This window comes from Apus apus, chromosome Z (genome assembly GCF_020740795.1).
Source record: "Apus apus isolate bApuApu2 chromosome Z, bApuApu2.pri.cur, whole genome shotgun sequence".
Lineage (NCBI taxonomy): Eukaryota > Metazoa > Chordata > Aves > Apodiformes > Apodidae > Apus > Apus apus.
Window position 1 is genome coordinate 40,082,488 of NC_067312.1, and position 15,088 is coordinate 40,097,575.

A 15,088-nucleotide genomic window follows, 5' to 3' on the forward strand; every position below is an offset into this window, starting at 1 on the left:
TCCCTCAGTCCAGTGCAACACTGCCATCCTGAGGACCAGAGCTGCACCCACAGCACAAGCCCACAATTCCAGACCTTTGAGCTGCTGAAAAACTGGGATTCTGACCAAGTTCCGTGGGGGTGTGTCACAGCTGTGTGAAGAGCAATCTATGGACTTTTTTTAAAACACCAAAAAAACTTACGATCCTTGCATGACAGTTGCACTTCGTATGGGTAGAAAACTGGATGCTATTGAAAACTGTTATATTTTTTCTTTTCTCTTTCAGACTGAGATACTTCTAATGGGATTTTATTGTACAATCTATTTTTCTTATCTAATGTTGTACTGAATTTAGTCGAAGACAGTAACTAGCTGGAGTTGTTCAAAGTGGTTTTTTGTTTGTTTGGTTGGTTGGTTATTTTTGTTGTTGTTGTTGTTGGTTGGTTTTAGGTTTTGTTTATTTGTTTGTTTTGTGGTTGTTTGGGGTTTTTAACTGTTGTTGTTTTTAAATAACTGCTCACACATTTCAATAGTGTCCAGTTTTCTACCTATAAGAAGTGGAACAGTCATACAGTCATACAAGGATCATAAGGTTTTTTTGGTGCTTTTAAAAAATATATTGTTATGTAGCTACCAAGGGCCGTGGAGAAGACTTGCAGTTCCTGAACTGATCTTGGTGTTCAAAGGCTGAGATCTGGGACAACACTAGCTGCCAGGTCCACGTCACTTCAGCAGAGAGGCAAAGAAGGTGCCCTGATGCCGAAGCTGAGTTGTTGACTTGCTTTTGCTCCCAAATCTAGTTCAAGAGAAGTAGAAAAACATCATGTTTGTACTGGGGACATGGACGTCTAACATTCTCCCTTTCTCAGGTGTAATTCACCGAAATTTTACCCACCTCCCAAACAAAGGGTTCTATAATCATTATGCATTGTCACTACAGCACTGAGTAGTAAATCCAGACTGCTCCCAGAACCAGGTCCAAAAGTCATTTTTTAGTTCTTGTTGAACTAAACACTGTAGTCATCCCAAGAGCTCCATGATAACACCCACTGTCACTTACTTAGAGATGAAGGTAGACCTGATCCTCTGGGACAGGGAGCTAGAGGATGGTGTCTTGGAGAGCTGCTGCTCAGGACTAGTAAGCAACAGCACATCCATCCTGCAGTTTTGCAGGATTGCTTTCCCAGAGCTGCCATGTTCACAACTCAACACCCTCCTCACATTGCATCCCACTGCCCACCACCCTGGTTACCAACAGATACACCAGCAAGCTCCTGGTTTGTGTTTCATCATGCAGTTCTGAGCAACAGCAGCTCTTTGGGAACAGGCAGACTCATTGGAGCCCAAGCAGGTTCTAATTCCAACCAAACATGAGCCCAGCTGTTGGCAGCTGTACTGCCCCATGATCACCCTGCAGACTCACCCGGGGATACTGGGAAGAGGATAGTAGTCTCAGCACTCTGAATGAGCAACCACATGTATCTCTTTGCACTTCAGCAAGATATTTACAAATTTCAGTCTTTCCACATGGAACACACAATTCTGGCCGGATAACCTGATGATTCAGAGCACACAGATGGGAAGAGATTAGTGCAATGTAGTGACTTGCACCAAATAACCATATAGATAACATATTGTCCTGGTTTGAGCCAGGATTAAAACAATTTTCTTTTTCCTTTTTTTTTTTTTTTTTTTTCCTTTCCTTCTTCTTCAGTGAAGTTTTTTCTAAGCAGCACACTTGCTGAAATTAACAGCAAGTTTTCCAGCCAGTGGACTGAAAACACCTGAGTGTTTATCATTACTGCTGAGAGACCAAGGACACTTTGCTCTGCTTGTCGGATCTGCTGCTTTGGACGCTAAAGGAGCAGAAGAGTCTTATCTGCAGCCCTCCTGTAGGAGGAGTGGACTAGACAGATGGCAAGCCTGGCCAAAGAGAGTGTTCCATCCCACAGTATACATCCCTTTTGGTATATATTCCAGGATCATGGCAGTCAAACCCAGTTTGCTTTTCTTCCATCCATGGCCGGCATCTGGGAAGGACTCCATCACTTTTGGGGATCATCACCACTGATCCCGAGGCCCGTGCATTCCAGACCCTCATCACTCTCCCCTCAGCTCCTGTCTGCTCTGCCGCTCTCTCCAGCAGCTCCAGGACATTTCAGGACTGTTCACAGCTCAGGAGATGCTGTGGGAGTTGCTGGGGGTGGGGGGAGGTGATAAGGGTTTGCACATTCCTGAACACATTTGTATATAATTGTATATATTTTCTTTCATCATTACTATTTAATTCAAGCTGTCTAGTTTAGCTACCAATCTGCAAAGCCTCTCTCCTTATTCTCTCTCTCCTTTCCTTACCTTTGTGCGAGGGGAAGATGGCTGAGGAGGCGGGGGCAGCAGGAGACAACAGCAGAAGGAAGAGAATGAGAACAAGGACGGGAGAGAAGCAGCAAGAGAGAACAGTATGATAGGGAGTAGAAGGGAGCAGGATGCAAGAGCATGATGTGGATGAGGAGGTGGCATAGAAAGACTTGGAGAAAGAAGCAGCATTAGCAAAAGCATGATAGGGTGGAAGAGGATGAGGAAGAGGAGGCAGCAGGAGACAGCTGCCTGATGATGAGAAAGAGGAGAGAGGAGAAGAAGAGGGAGCAAATGGACTCCAAGGTGAGGGATTTGGTTGTCCCCACCATGCCAAACTGGCCCCTTGGGGTCCTGGCAGGTGTAGGCAGCATTCCTGCAAGGATCCCCCCTCCTGGCTGTCCCCCCAGGGGACTGAGATGTCCCATCCCAGGGTGGTTGGCTGAGGGTGTGTCCATCCCCAGCTGGACTGCCTGGAGCTGGAGCCTTTCCAGCAGCAGGTGGAGGAGCACAGGAAGATCATCCTGAAGCAGCTCAAGGAGAGGGTGCCACTGCTGGAGGCTGATCCTGCAGCCAAGATCAAGAAGTGAGTGAGATGGGGATGAGGGTGGCTGTGGATACAGTGCTGGCCTTGATCCCTCTGTCTCTGCTCTCCATGCTCTTCAGCCAACTATGGAGCAGCAGAGGAGCTTTCCAATGGTCCTGATCCAATTCCAAACCCTCCTGGCCATCCTTAATCCTGATCCTCAGCAGACACAAATCCTGGACAGGTTCCAACAGGTAAATAGTACCACCAAGGGTCTCATGCTGGGCAAGGAATTCAAGGCAAAATCAGAGCAAAACCCACCTGATTTCTCACAGACAGAATCATAGAATCATAGAATCATAGAATCATAGAATCATAGGGGTTGGAAGGGACCTCGAAAGATCATCTAGTCCAACCCCCCTGCCAGAGCAGGGTCACCTAGAGTACATCACATAGGAACGCATCCAGGTGGGTTTTGAATGTCTCCAGTGAAAGAGACTCCACAACCTCCCTGGGCAGCCTGTTCCAGTGCTCTGTCACTCTTACAGTAAAAAAAATTTTTCGGATATTCAGATTACAGAGGCTTCTGCCATGGAGCTGGAGCAGGTGCTGCTTCCTCTCCACAGCCCAGTTTGACTGGGCCAGGTCCTGGGGTGCCAAGTGCTCAGCCTCAGCACCTGCATGGGTGGAGGTTCCACAATGCTTGTCCTCCACCCCAAGGACCTGCAGCCCCAGCCCTGGGTTACATTTGGCTCTGTTGCTGCCATTGGGAATGCACACATGTAGCATGAGGTAAAGAGCTTATAGGGAGAGGCATCTTCCACCAAGGCCACTGAATGGATTGGGTTCGGACTCAGACAAGGAGAAGGCACTTTCTCTCATCCATCCCCCAGCACTGAGGCTGTGGGGACAGACAGGGCCGGCACAGCAGATGGCCCCTTCCCTCCTCATGCCTTTCAGCTGGACCAGTGGTACTGGTGGGTTAAGAAGCAAAGGGTTTAGGGCATGTTTTACACTTCTGGCTTGTTTTTTTCTTTGCCAGAAGCGACAGCCTCCCAGGTGTCCCCTGCACTTGGCCAGGTCAGCAGCCCATCCTCCTCTGTCCCATTGAGCAGCTGGGGGCAGCCGGTGGTGGGGACAAGGATGCCAGCCCCCGTGCACCGCCACGCACCCGCCGCCCTCCCGCCTTCTACCGGGGGTTTGCACCCCTGGCTCTAGCTCCTGCTCAGAGAGAAACATGGAGGCCATGCCAAGGCACCAGCCTCCCAGCACATGGGCATCCCCACGCACGATTTTGGCGGGACACAAGCTTTGGCCACGCACCAGCACCACATCTCCCTTGGTCTGGAGAGCTCAGCTGGGTCAGCCATGCTGCACGTGCCCCAGAGGGCTGTGGGGGGACATGTGCCAGCACGGGGAGCCTGAGTCGGGCTGATAAACCTGTGCTGCTTGGCCATGCTCGGGTTTTTGGACACAACTTGGTCCTTCGGGATGAAACGCGCCAGGGGAAATCTCTTCTCACAAGTAAATAATGATAGGACAGGAAGGAACGGCCTTAAGCACCACCAGGGGAGGTTTAGGCTGGACATTAGGAAATTTTTACCTCTGAAAGGTTTCTCAGGCATTTGAACAGGCTGCCCAGAGAGGCGGTTGAGTCACAATCCCCAGATGTGTTTAAAAGTCATATAGATGTGATGCTTGGAGATACGGCTTAGGGGTGAACATGGTAGATTAGGGTTAATGGTTGGACTTGATGATCTTAAAGGCCTTTTCCAACCTAAATGATTCTGTAATTCTATGAAAAACTGAGAAGGATAAAATTCTTTTTCAGGAATGCGGCAGGTAACACTGTCCTTAAGCATGAAATTTAATCTCTGGTAGCTATGTAACTACTGGATTAAAACACATCCATCTCCCCTAATTTAATTGTTGTGGTGAAATTTGTCTTACAGCTATGTTTTGAACTGGTTTCTCATCCTTAGAAAATTTTATTTGAGAACTACAGAAGGTGCTTTGAAAATGAAATGGCTACTTAGAATGGGAGCTTGCTAGCAAAGAAAGTATTTTTTCCTCTACTAATGAAGTTATCAGTAACATTTCTTCTTACTCACTTTAACAATTTAATACTGACTGTTGCTTTTATTTTCATGTACTGAACTGTGGGATCATAGAACGGTTAGGGTTGGAAGGGATCTAGTTCCTTGTATTTAGGTCCAAGCACTGCCCCTCATTGAAGGGCTGCGGGGGGGGCGGGGCTGCGGGGCCGGGGCGGGGCTGCGGGGCCTGCGGGAAGCGCCTCCCGCCGCTGCCCCGCCCCAGCCCGCCCCGCCCGTCCCCGCCCGTCCCCGCCCGCCGCGCGGTGGGCGCGCCCGTGGCGTCACGGGGCGGGGCGGCGCCGAGGGCGGCGGGAGGGGCCATGGCCTCCTCGGTGGTGCGGGCCACGGTGCGCGCCGTCAGCAAGCGGAAGATCCAGGCCACGCGCGCCGCCCTCACGCTGGTCAGTGCCGCGCCGGGCGGGCGGGCGGGCGGGCGGGCGGGGGGCGCCGGGCCCGCCGCCTCCTCGCGGCTGCCGGAGCTGCGCCACGGGCCGGGCCGGGCCGGGCCGGGCCTGCTGCCCTGCCCCGCGGCACCAGCTGCCGCTGCGCAGCCGCCCCGGGGCGGGGCGGGGCGGGCGGCCCAGCCTGCCTGCCCAGCCTGCGGCCCGCTCGGCGGGGCTGGGGCGACTCGGCCCGGGCGGTGCCGCGGCCGAGGGGCCGGCGCGGGGGGTGGCAGCCGTGCGGGAAGGGCTGCGGGGCCTCCTCGCCGTGCGGAGCGCGCGGTGCGGGAGCCGTTGCTCCGCGCTGGTTCCCGCGGGGGGCGGGGCCCGCCGGGCGGGGGCTGCTGTTGCTCGGTCAGCCGGGAGGTGCGTTTGTTGAGTCAAAGTAATTAAATGCGTTCCCTGCAGCAGCGGGCGAGAGCAGGTCGTTTCCAAGAAGACTTTGTATTTTTTTGCCTCAGTCGTTGGTGAGGGAAGTGCGCTCGGTACTGGCGGCAGGACCGGGGTTACTGCCGAGCGGGGCTCGGTCAGCTCCCTGCAGGGCAGGGGCCTGTGGCTCTGGCGGTGTCACAGGAGGTGATTCCTCTCCGGTGGTGGTTCTGCAACAAACTAAAATCTGTAGTGGGACTTGGACGAGACTACTGTGGGTGGACTTGTCATTTGCTGTGTGTGTTTCAGTCTGCTTGTGGCAAGAGCTTCACTTTTAGTAAAGCTTTTCCTTTTCTCAGTGTTTTAGAAACTTTTAAGCATGTAACGGCAATTTTCGTGTTGTGTTCTTGCATTTCTGGCACAGCTAGATCTGCATGAGCCGGTCATTCATCTGCATGAATTTATCTGTTGCAAAGTCACAGCTCCCCTCTAGGTTGGTGGGACCAGAGAAGTTGGCCATAGATACTTCTGTGCCTAATGGATTTTTATCATGGTGCGTGCAGAACTACTTTATTGAATTGTGATAGTGATTTTGCAGGGAAGGAAGCCCCAGATACCCTAATCTTCAGCCCTGCAGTTCGTGAGCTATCTGTTTGCAGGCAGTGTGGGTGAGGAGGGGAGTTAAGAGGTATTTTGTTCTTCTTAGATTAGATTTAGCAGTCAGCTGTTTGACAGCAGGGTGTGAGTCTCCAGACATCAGTTTCAAGTAGAGCACAGGCCAGTCAGTACTGACCAGTGGCTGATGCTGCAGGTGCCCTTCACAGATAGGAGACAACTGTCAGAAAATGTGCATGCATGGAGCTGGAATAGAATCTTTTTGTAGTACAACTAAGTGCGTTGCACACTTTTGTCACATGGAAGCATGTGTTGCAAGTAAACAAGAAACACCCGTGTTCAAAATTGATGAGTATATTTTTGTTTTTCAGACGCCATCAGCTGTTCAGAAGATCAAACAGCTGCTTAAAGATAAACCTGAGCATGTAAGTACAAACAGGGCTGGAAGTCTGAAGTAAACATAGAGGTGCTTATTGGAGATACTGGCATCTTTTTTTTTTAGAGGGGAGCATGTAAGTTTGTTTATCCATCAAGCTTTGTTTCTTTATAGAAGGAAATGCAGGACATACCTGTCTGTAAGGACATTGCACTGTACAGTTACTTTTGAGATGGATAAAATTGTTTAAAAATATACTTTGAAATACTTAGGAGTATATTGTAGTGAAGTCTCTTAGTATGGTATAGTGGTCGCTCCTGATAGTGACAGAGATCTTCAACTGTTGATATTAGGTGTGTTATTAATAAAGTTCTTGTGGGAGTTATCATTGTGAAGTATCTAATAAGTAAGTTAGATGTTTTCCAATGGATATGAATCCAATTGCCAGATGCTGTGTTTTTTTAAGCAAACACCATTTCTCCAAGTAACTAATTTGAGACTGTAATCTTTTCTTCTTGGGGAAAAACACAGTCTTGCTTTCTAACCATTATAAAAACAAGCATTAGATTTTCTTTTTTAGAGTGAGTGTTATTTCAAGAATAATATTTTTCTTTTAACTTTCATAAAAGGCCATTGTTTCTTTTGCTTCCTTCACATCTGCAGCTAACTAGACTGTTCTGATGTTTTAAACGGCCCTAAGGAAGCCCTAAGGAAGCCCTAAAGCTACATCCTTTGGTATAAACGGTGTTTTTGTTTTCCAGCCTGTTATTTGTAGCAGATCCTGTAGATACAGAGGTTTAGTCTGAAAAGATCAAGAGCACCTGTTTGTCTGAGATCCCACTTGATGAGAAGTGATAGGTTATTATATGTTTTTATCATAACACTGATTACAGAGATGGACAGTGTAATTTTCCTCTTCAATTATGGAGCATTGCTATGTGGAAAATGGTGCAGAAGTCATTTTCTGTTTCCTAGAAACCTTTTCTCGGTTCTTACAGGTACTTGTTGTGTCAGACTTGTTAGACACTGTGAATACTACAAACGTCTTGACTAAGTTGACTTTTAAAGTCTGTTAAGCCACTAAGCAAATACACATACTTGATGTAAGGATTTGCTTTTAAAGTCAGACTGCGAATAGAGGTAATGAATGCAAAGTACACTTTTCAAGACTGATTTAAGTTTTCTGGTGGTGTCATTTCAAATTTTCTGTGAAAATCTAGTAAATTCCCTTGTCTTGGCCTTGCAGCTTCATAATTGCATTACTGTCAGTAATCTTAACGTAGTGCCCGAATTAGCATCTGAGTAAACTTTAATTTGAAGTCACAAAAATATTAATCTTTGAAATCTGACTGTCTTGATGAGGCTAGGCACCTACAGGAGTGCCAGCAGTTTATTACTTCAAAACTTAAACACACTTTAAGGCTTGCTGCAGAGTAGCAAACATCTGGTGTTTGCTTTTACCTTAACTGTCAATTTTGTCAAAGGAAAAAAATGTTACCTCTTAATCGATTAAGCTAATTCACTTCTGCATTGAGGTAGGGGAGAATAATAAATATCAACATTGTTTTGTTCTGCAGTCATTAATGTGGTGTTGTGGGTTCTTTGCCTTTTTTTAGGTAGGTGTGAAAGTAGGTGTTCGTACAAGAGGATGCAATGGACTCTCTTACACACTAGAATATACAAAATCGAAAGGAGACTCCGATGAAGAAGTAGTTCAAGATGGTGAGTTTCTGATGCAGTAGAGCAAACTTCTGTTGTGGTGTGGAAGAGTAACCTATTACAGGTTTGCTCACCTACAGGTTAGAACTTTCTTGAAGTAGCAAGTTACAGCAAGAGGTCCTACTGCTCTTTTATGGGAATTGTTGTCACCTTAGTTTCTGTTTTGAAGTAACTGGTTAGTTAAAATCTGCAGCTTTGCAGTCTCTACATCAGAGACTACTTCACCAGAATAGTCTAGTCTGTCCTTCACATCTTTGGAGTTGAGTAATAGCAGATATTTAGAGAATAATACAGAACAATGGCTGGAATTCTTTGTCAGCATACCTAAACCAAGACTTGGCAAAGTAAAGATTTTATTTGCAAGTGGTTTTCCTTATTATCTTCTCTAATTAGTCTTAACTGATTTGTATTTGTTTTTAACTTCTTTATGCCTTTGACCTTTACGTTGCTTTATAACAGTGGGTTCTGTGATCTTAATTTAAGGGTATTTTTAAATTGTTTTCATATGTTGGTGTTTAAGCACTCTGCCTGATGATTTCACTGAGCATCCCATGATAGGTCTGTTGCTGAAGTTCGTGTTGTGGTTTAGTCCCAGCCAGCCACTAAGCCCCACACAGCCAGTCACTCACTCTTCCACTGTGGGGTGTGGGAGAAGAGTCAGAATGGTAACACTGAGAAAACCCTTGGGTTGAGATGAAGACAGTTTCACAGATAAAGCAAAAGCCACATGTGCAAGCAAAGCAAAACAAGGAATTTATTCACTGCTTCCCATCAGCAGGCAGGTGTTCATCCACCTCCAGGAGAGCAGGGCTCCGTGGCATGTAATGGTTACTTTGGAAGAAGAATGGTTAATGGCCATAACACTGATTCTCTCCCCCTTCCTTCTTCTTCTGCCAGATTTGTACAGTTCACATGACATCATATGGCACGGAGTGTCCCTTTGGTCAGCTGGGATCAGTTGTCCCTGCTGTGTCCCCTCCCAGCTTCTTGCACAGCCCAGTCTGATTGCTGGTGGGGTGGTGTGAGAAGCAAAAAGGGCATTAAAGCTGTGTAAACACTGCTCAGCAATAACAAAGACATCCTCATGTGATCAGTGCTGTTTCCATCACAAGTCCAAAGCATAGCCCTATGTTAGCTATTGTGAAGAAATTTAACCCTGTTCTGGCCAAAAATAGCACAGTTCTGTGTGTTTTTCCAATTTTTGTAAAAATCTGTCAGCTGTCTTTGTGTCAAATACGGACTTCTACATAAAAATAATAGTGTTTGTTTCGGTTTCTTTTCTAAAAGTTCCTAAAATTACTTTTGTGGGGTGATGGTGGATTTTTAAAAGCATTACTGGACTCAATTATATTATGTTCAGGAATGCTACTCTGTATTTTTTGGCCAAGTAAGATATTTGAATAATTTCTCTGCTGCTAGGCAGAGCCCATCTTCTAGCTGTCTTTAAAATACCTGTGACAAACTCATACATTTTATTCTCTTAAACAGAGAATTAGTTTGTACTTCAGCAAATTATTCAATTGAGCCAGAGTATGTGAGGTAGGGACTGCCACTGAATTCTGCAGATGCCTCTTGATTTCAAATTCAGCTGCCTTCTAGAGTTAACTCTTCTGCTTGACTCAGGGCTGCTCTAGCTTTATGGGACTGAAAATAAACTTCTCTGAAGTCATTTCCAGGTTTGCATCCTAAGGAAGCCCAAAGCGGTTTTCCTCCAGCAGGTCAGACTCCTTAAGTTCCAAAGCCAGACAGCATTTCAGGTGTGCCTGTGTGCTTTCTGCTGTGCTTTGCTTGCCTCTAGCCACATTTCCAGTGAACAGTCTGATTTTATATAGCTTTGTGCTCAGTGAGCTGGTGGGTTTTGATCCCAGCACAAATTTTCTGGCTTTTAGGTGGTGACTGCTTCAGAGGTTAGGTCCACAAACTCTTCCATTGAGTTTAGTCTTTGCTGTCAGTTACTTTGCAAAATTATGCCAAAAAGGTGTAGATTCAATACAGTTGCCCACAGACTCAGTCTCATCCAGCCCCCTGAGCTGGAAAATGGGGAGGCGGGGTGAAATGAGACCTTTGTAATCCAAGAGGAAATGGTCAGTGACCTGCTACACCACGTAAACATCCATAAGTCTGTTGGGCACCCAAGAGTACTGAAAGAGTTGGTGAATGCAAGTGCCAAGCCTCTTTCCATCGTTTACCAGCAGTCCTGGCTAACGGGATGTCCTGCTGGACTGGAGGTTAGCAAATGTGGTACCAATCCACAGGAAAGGCCAAAAGGAGGATCCAGGGAACTACAGACCTGTCAGTCTGACCTCGGTGCCAAGGAGGGTCATGGAGCAGATCATCTTGAATGTTATTAGAAGACATATATAGAAGACAACCAGGGGATCAGGCCCAGTCATTATGGGTTTGTGAAAGGCAGGTCCTGCTTAATGGACTTGATCTCTTTCTATGACAAGATGACCTGCCTGATGGATGAGGAAAAGGTTGAGGATTTTGTCTACATGGACTTCTGTAAGGCCCTTGACACTGTCTCCCACAGTATTCTGATGAAAAAACTGGCTGCTCATGGCTTGGATGGGTGTGTTGATCTGCCTGAGGATAGGGAGGCTCTATAGACTGACTTGGACAGACTGGGTCGATGTGCTGAGATCAGCTGTATGAGGTTCAACAAGGCCAAGTGCCGGGTCCTGCACTTCTGCCCCAACAACCCCATGCAATGCTACAGGCTGGGGGAAGAGTGGCTGGAAAGCTGCCTGGCAGAGAGGGACCTGGGGGTTCTGATTGGTAGGTGGCTGAATATGACCCAGCAGTCTGGCCATGTGGCCAAAAAGACCAGTGGTACCCTGTATTACAAATAATACAGGATATATTACAAATAATGTGGTAGGCAGCACTGGGGAGGTGATCCTTCCTATTCGTTTGCATTGGTGAGGCCACACCTCAAATACTGAGTCCAGTTTGGGGCACCTCAATACAAGAAAGACAGTGAGGTGCTGGCGTGTGTCCAAAGAAGGGCAATGAAGTTGGTGAAGGACCTTGGGAACAAGTCTTACGAAAAGTGGCTGAGGGAACTGGGGCTATTTAGTCTGAAGAAAAAGAGGCTGAGGGGAGACCTCGTTGCCCTCTACAGCTATCTGAAAGGATGTTGTCAAGTGGTAGACACTGGTCTCTTCTCACAAGTAACTGGTGACAAAACAAGAGGAAATGGCCTCAAGCTGCACCAGGAGAGGTTTAGACTAGAAATTAGGAAGAACTTTTTCAGTGAAACAGTTGTCAGATGTTGGAATGTGCTGTCCAGGGAGGTGGTTGAGTCACGATCCCTGGGTGTGTTTAAAAGTTGTCTAGATGTGGCACTTGGGGACGTGGCTTAGTGCTGGACTTGGTAGAGTAGGGCTAATGGCTGGACTCGATGATCTGGAAGGGCTTTTCCAACCTAAGTAATTCTGTGATTTGTGTTGGAGTATGTTTTGTCTCGGTGTTTACCATGGTGAAACAGGTTTCCATCCATCTCTCATGTATCTTACTTAATGAGTTCTTCTTTCTGCTTAGTGATACGATTTTACGTTTTTATTTTTAATGTTACCTCATCTGTTGACAGCTCAAGCAACCCACTTGCACATTTATGCCAGATTTGCCACTGTAAATTTCAGTACCTTTCCAGAGAGTTAGATACTGTGTATATTTTAGAAAGGGACCTCTTTCTAGTTGCTTAAATTACTTACTAATTCTTAATGCTTAAAGGTTCTGATGTCTTTCAAAGTTCACACATTTGCCTTATTATAGGACACAATATTGCTAATAGTTAATGTAGACCTCTTAGTTCTGGCAGAGCAAAAAATAATAATTTTGAGTGAGGGACATTTGTTTTTTCAAGGTTTTGGGGCATCTTGTTGGATGCACAGACTTTAAGAATGGTAGGAAATGGGTTACTGCATGAGAATTAAGTATTGAAGCTGAGATTTGTTCCCAGGTTCTACAGCTGAATTCCCTGGGTATCACGTTTTTAAAACCATGCTGCCTCCCAACCCCCAACATGCACACACAAATAACAGTGCTAAACTGTTACTAGAGTTTTATGGCATAAAAACAGCCATGAAAGTGCCCCATGTTAGACCAAAGAAACCAGGTTATGCTGGTAGTCTTTGTAGTTAGCTTCCATTCTTTGCCACTGGTCAAAAGAAAGCTTTAAAGTGAGTTGTGATACTGCTGTGTGTAATTATTTTTTTCCTTGTTATCTTCAAGGGGTTAGAGTGTTTATTGAGAAGAAGGCACAGCTGACGCTTCTAGGAACTGAAATGGACTATGTAGAAGACAAACTGTCCAGTGAATTTGTCTTCAATAATCCAAACATCAAAGGAACATGTGGCTGTGGAGAAAGCTTTAACATCTGAAACCTGAGGGCTATTATTTGACTTTGAACACCTCAAAACGCTTACTATTATGGCTTTTGGAAGCAAATGCATTTTATTCAGGTTCATAGGCTGTGTAAAGTGGGGATACCATTAAGAAAAACAAAGCTAAAATAATTTTGAAAATATAAATTGTGTGTTAAATTCCACTGCTGATGTAGTTGTGCTGTAACTTGTGATGAGTTGGCATCCAAAAGGTAAGAACAGTAAAGTGCTGTAGTAACATTTCTGTACTTTCACATGCCAAGGAAATAAAATATTGCTGTACTTGCCCTTTGTCATTTTCTTTGTCCACGCTACTGACACTACCCCATCCAAAACCTATTTGAAATAATGTATTGCCTGTGGGTTCTGCTTTGATTTTGGGGAAGGGGGCGGAGCACACTAAAAAAACAATTTTTATGTTTGCTTATAAAGATTTATATACATGAGCACACAGTCCTCAGCTTCAGAATTCATGTTGATTATGTAGATGCTTGGTTTGTTTTTCTAGTTTTCTGGTGCTTTCATCTTTCTACGTGTAGGTTTTCTTGTGGTTTGTTTTCCCATAAATCTGGAGAAGTCCAAAAATATGTTAATGTACTGATACAGTTGTAAGCTGCCCTGGCATGCCTGTAGGAATGCTTCAAAATGGGCTAACCCAGTTTTAATTCTGTTCCTTTCCTTGATGAAAGCACAATCTCTACTGTAGTTAACAAGTAACTATCAAGAACATGAAGTAAGTTGAGGCACTGGAGTGCTAAAGCAGGATACACACAGGCCCTGGTTCTCACATTTGTAATTTTATCTTTCTAGACTTAAATTGCAAAGTTGGTAAAACTGCTTCAAGGTTCTGATTTCAAATGTGCTGTCTGTGCATCAAAAACTATGAATGCTTTTTTGAGAGAGATAACATTTTTTTCTAAAGTCATGTCTGCTCCTAATCTTGTTACAGTTTTAACTCTGTTTTGTAGCTCTCTAGGTACTAGGCTTTTTCACCAAAGCTTATGATAACTTCTTTTTAACGCATGTCTTGATGTTAACATGGTAACAGGAGAAAAAGCATCTCTAATTTTTAAAACCCTAGTAATTAATAATATTTTTCAATTAGTCTAGACAGTAATTAAAATGTTTATAGGAGGCCGTTTTATTCTTTGGAATATAAACTTATTTTCCCCTAATCAGAATTTTGTAAACCAGTGTTTTTCAAGCTTATAAAGTCTGCAGCTCTTCTTCCCCTGGTGCTCAGGCAGAAGTAGAAATGTCTATCCAGGCCTTCCCAAAAGCTGGGATGAGAGAAGTACTCTTCCATCCTTTTATCTCCATGTTTCTCTGATTGTCCAAAGATGACATTGTGCAGCTAAACTGCTCAGTTGTGCAGAAGAGAAGATAATTAGTCTGCCTGGGCAACTGATGGGAACAGATGGTGAAAAAGGTGCAAATACAAAGTAGAGGACAACAGCAACTGGAATCTTCCAGTCAAAGGTGAGAAGGTGTTGAGATGGAAGTGAACTGAGTCCATGAAGGCTGCACATTGAAAATCAAGAGGACACATTGGTCTGTGCTGTTGTTGTACCCATGTGCCTGTGAACAACTTTGGTGTAGTAATGTGCTGAAGACAGGACTGCAGCTACATTTTTACTCTTCCCTCAAAGAAAGACTAAAAATGAACATATAATTCTTGATCTGTTTTAAGTAGGGTACAGCAATAGAAGGTCAGAATTTCCACACCTATAGATTAAGGTTAAATACTTCAATTTTTGGTTGTATACTACATCACCTGATGAGAAAACACTGCTTCTCTCAACAGTCAACTGTTGTACACACTATATATAGTAATTCAAGAATTACTGGCAGTACATTGGCTGTGTGAATTTATAGTACTGTAATTCTTTTGGTCTTGCCAAAAAAATGGGGATAAAGTGATTTAGGTGCATTAATATGCCTGTAACTCCAAGCTAAGGGCATTTCTTCAATTTGTGTTTCTCTTCTTGCTAGGTAATAAGACTTTAAGTGAGGCAGCACTTGTAGTTGCTAAGAGTGCTAGTTCTTATTCATTAACCTTGTTTTGGTGTGTTTTGTGGTGGGTGGCTTTGGTTTGGATGACTTTTTAGACCTCTGGCACATAACAGCAATCATCTTTGTGTGGTTTGTGTATATGTCTTGACTGAAAGTTTGCTCTTTCATACTGCCATGAAATAATCCTCCTAAGTTGTCACTTTACTAAGACA

General features: G+C 45.0%; 1 protein-coding gene across 1 annotated transcript; it reads left to right on the top strand.

Annotated features, from left to right (window-relative positions):
* The first annotated feature begins 5,232 nt into the window (after positions 1-5,232).
* On the top strand, positions 5,233-13,150 carry ISCA1 (iron-sulfur cluster assembly 1). The gene is made up of 4 exons (XM_051643459.1): positions 5,233-5,357; positions 6,752-6,805; positions 8,373-8,478; positions 12,712-13,150. The coding sequence occupies exons 1-4, from the start codon at positions 5,277-5,279 to the stop codon at positions 12,858-12,860; spliced, it is 390 nt and encodes a 129-aa protein (XP_051499419.1). The 5' UTR covers positions 5,233-5,276; the 3' UTR covers positions 12,861-13,150.
* Positions 13,151-15,088: the final 1,938 nt, after the last annotated feature.

What these genes read in the sequence shown, in the direction of transcription:
- ISCA1 (XM_051643459.1), top strand. Translation starts at nt 5,277, where the DNA reads ATGGCCTCCTCGGTGGTGCGGGCCACGGTGCGCGCCGTCAGCAAGCGG. An exon ending in CGCGCGCCGCCCTCACGCTG is followed by an intron (nt 5,358 to 6,751) that starts GTCAGTGCCGCG and finishes TTTGTTTTTCAG; the next exon opens with ACGCCATCAGCTGTTCAGAA. An exon ending in TTAAAGATAAACCTGAGCAT is followed by an intron (nt 6,806 to 8,372) that starts GTAAGTACAAAC and finishes GCCTTTTTTTAG; the next exon opens with GTAGGTGTGAAAGTAGGTGT.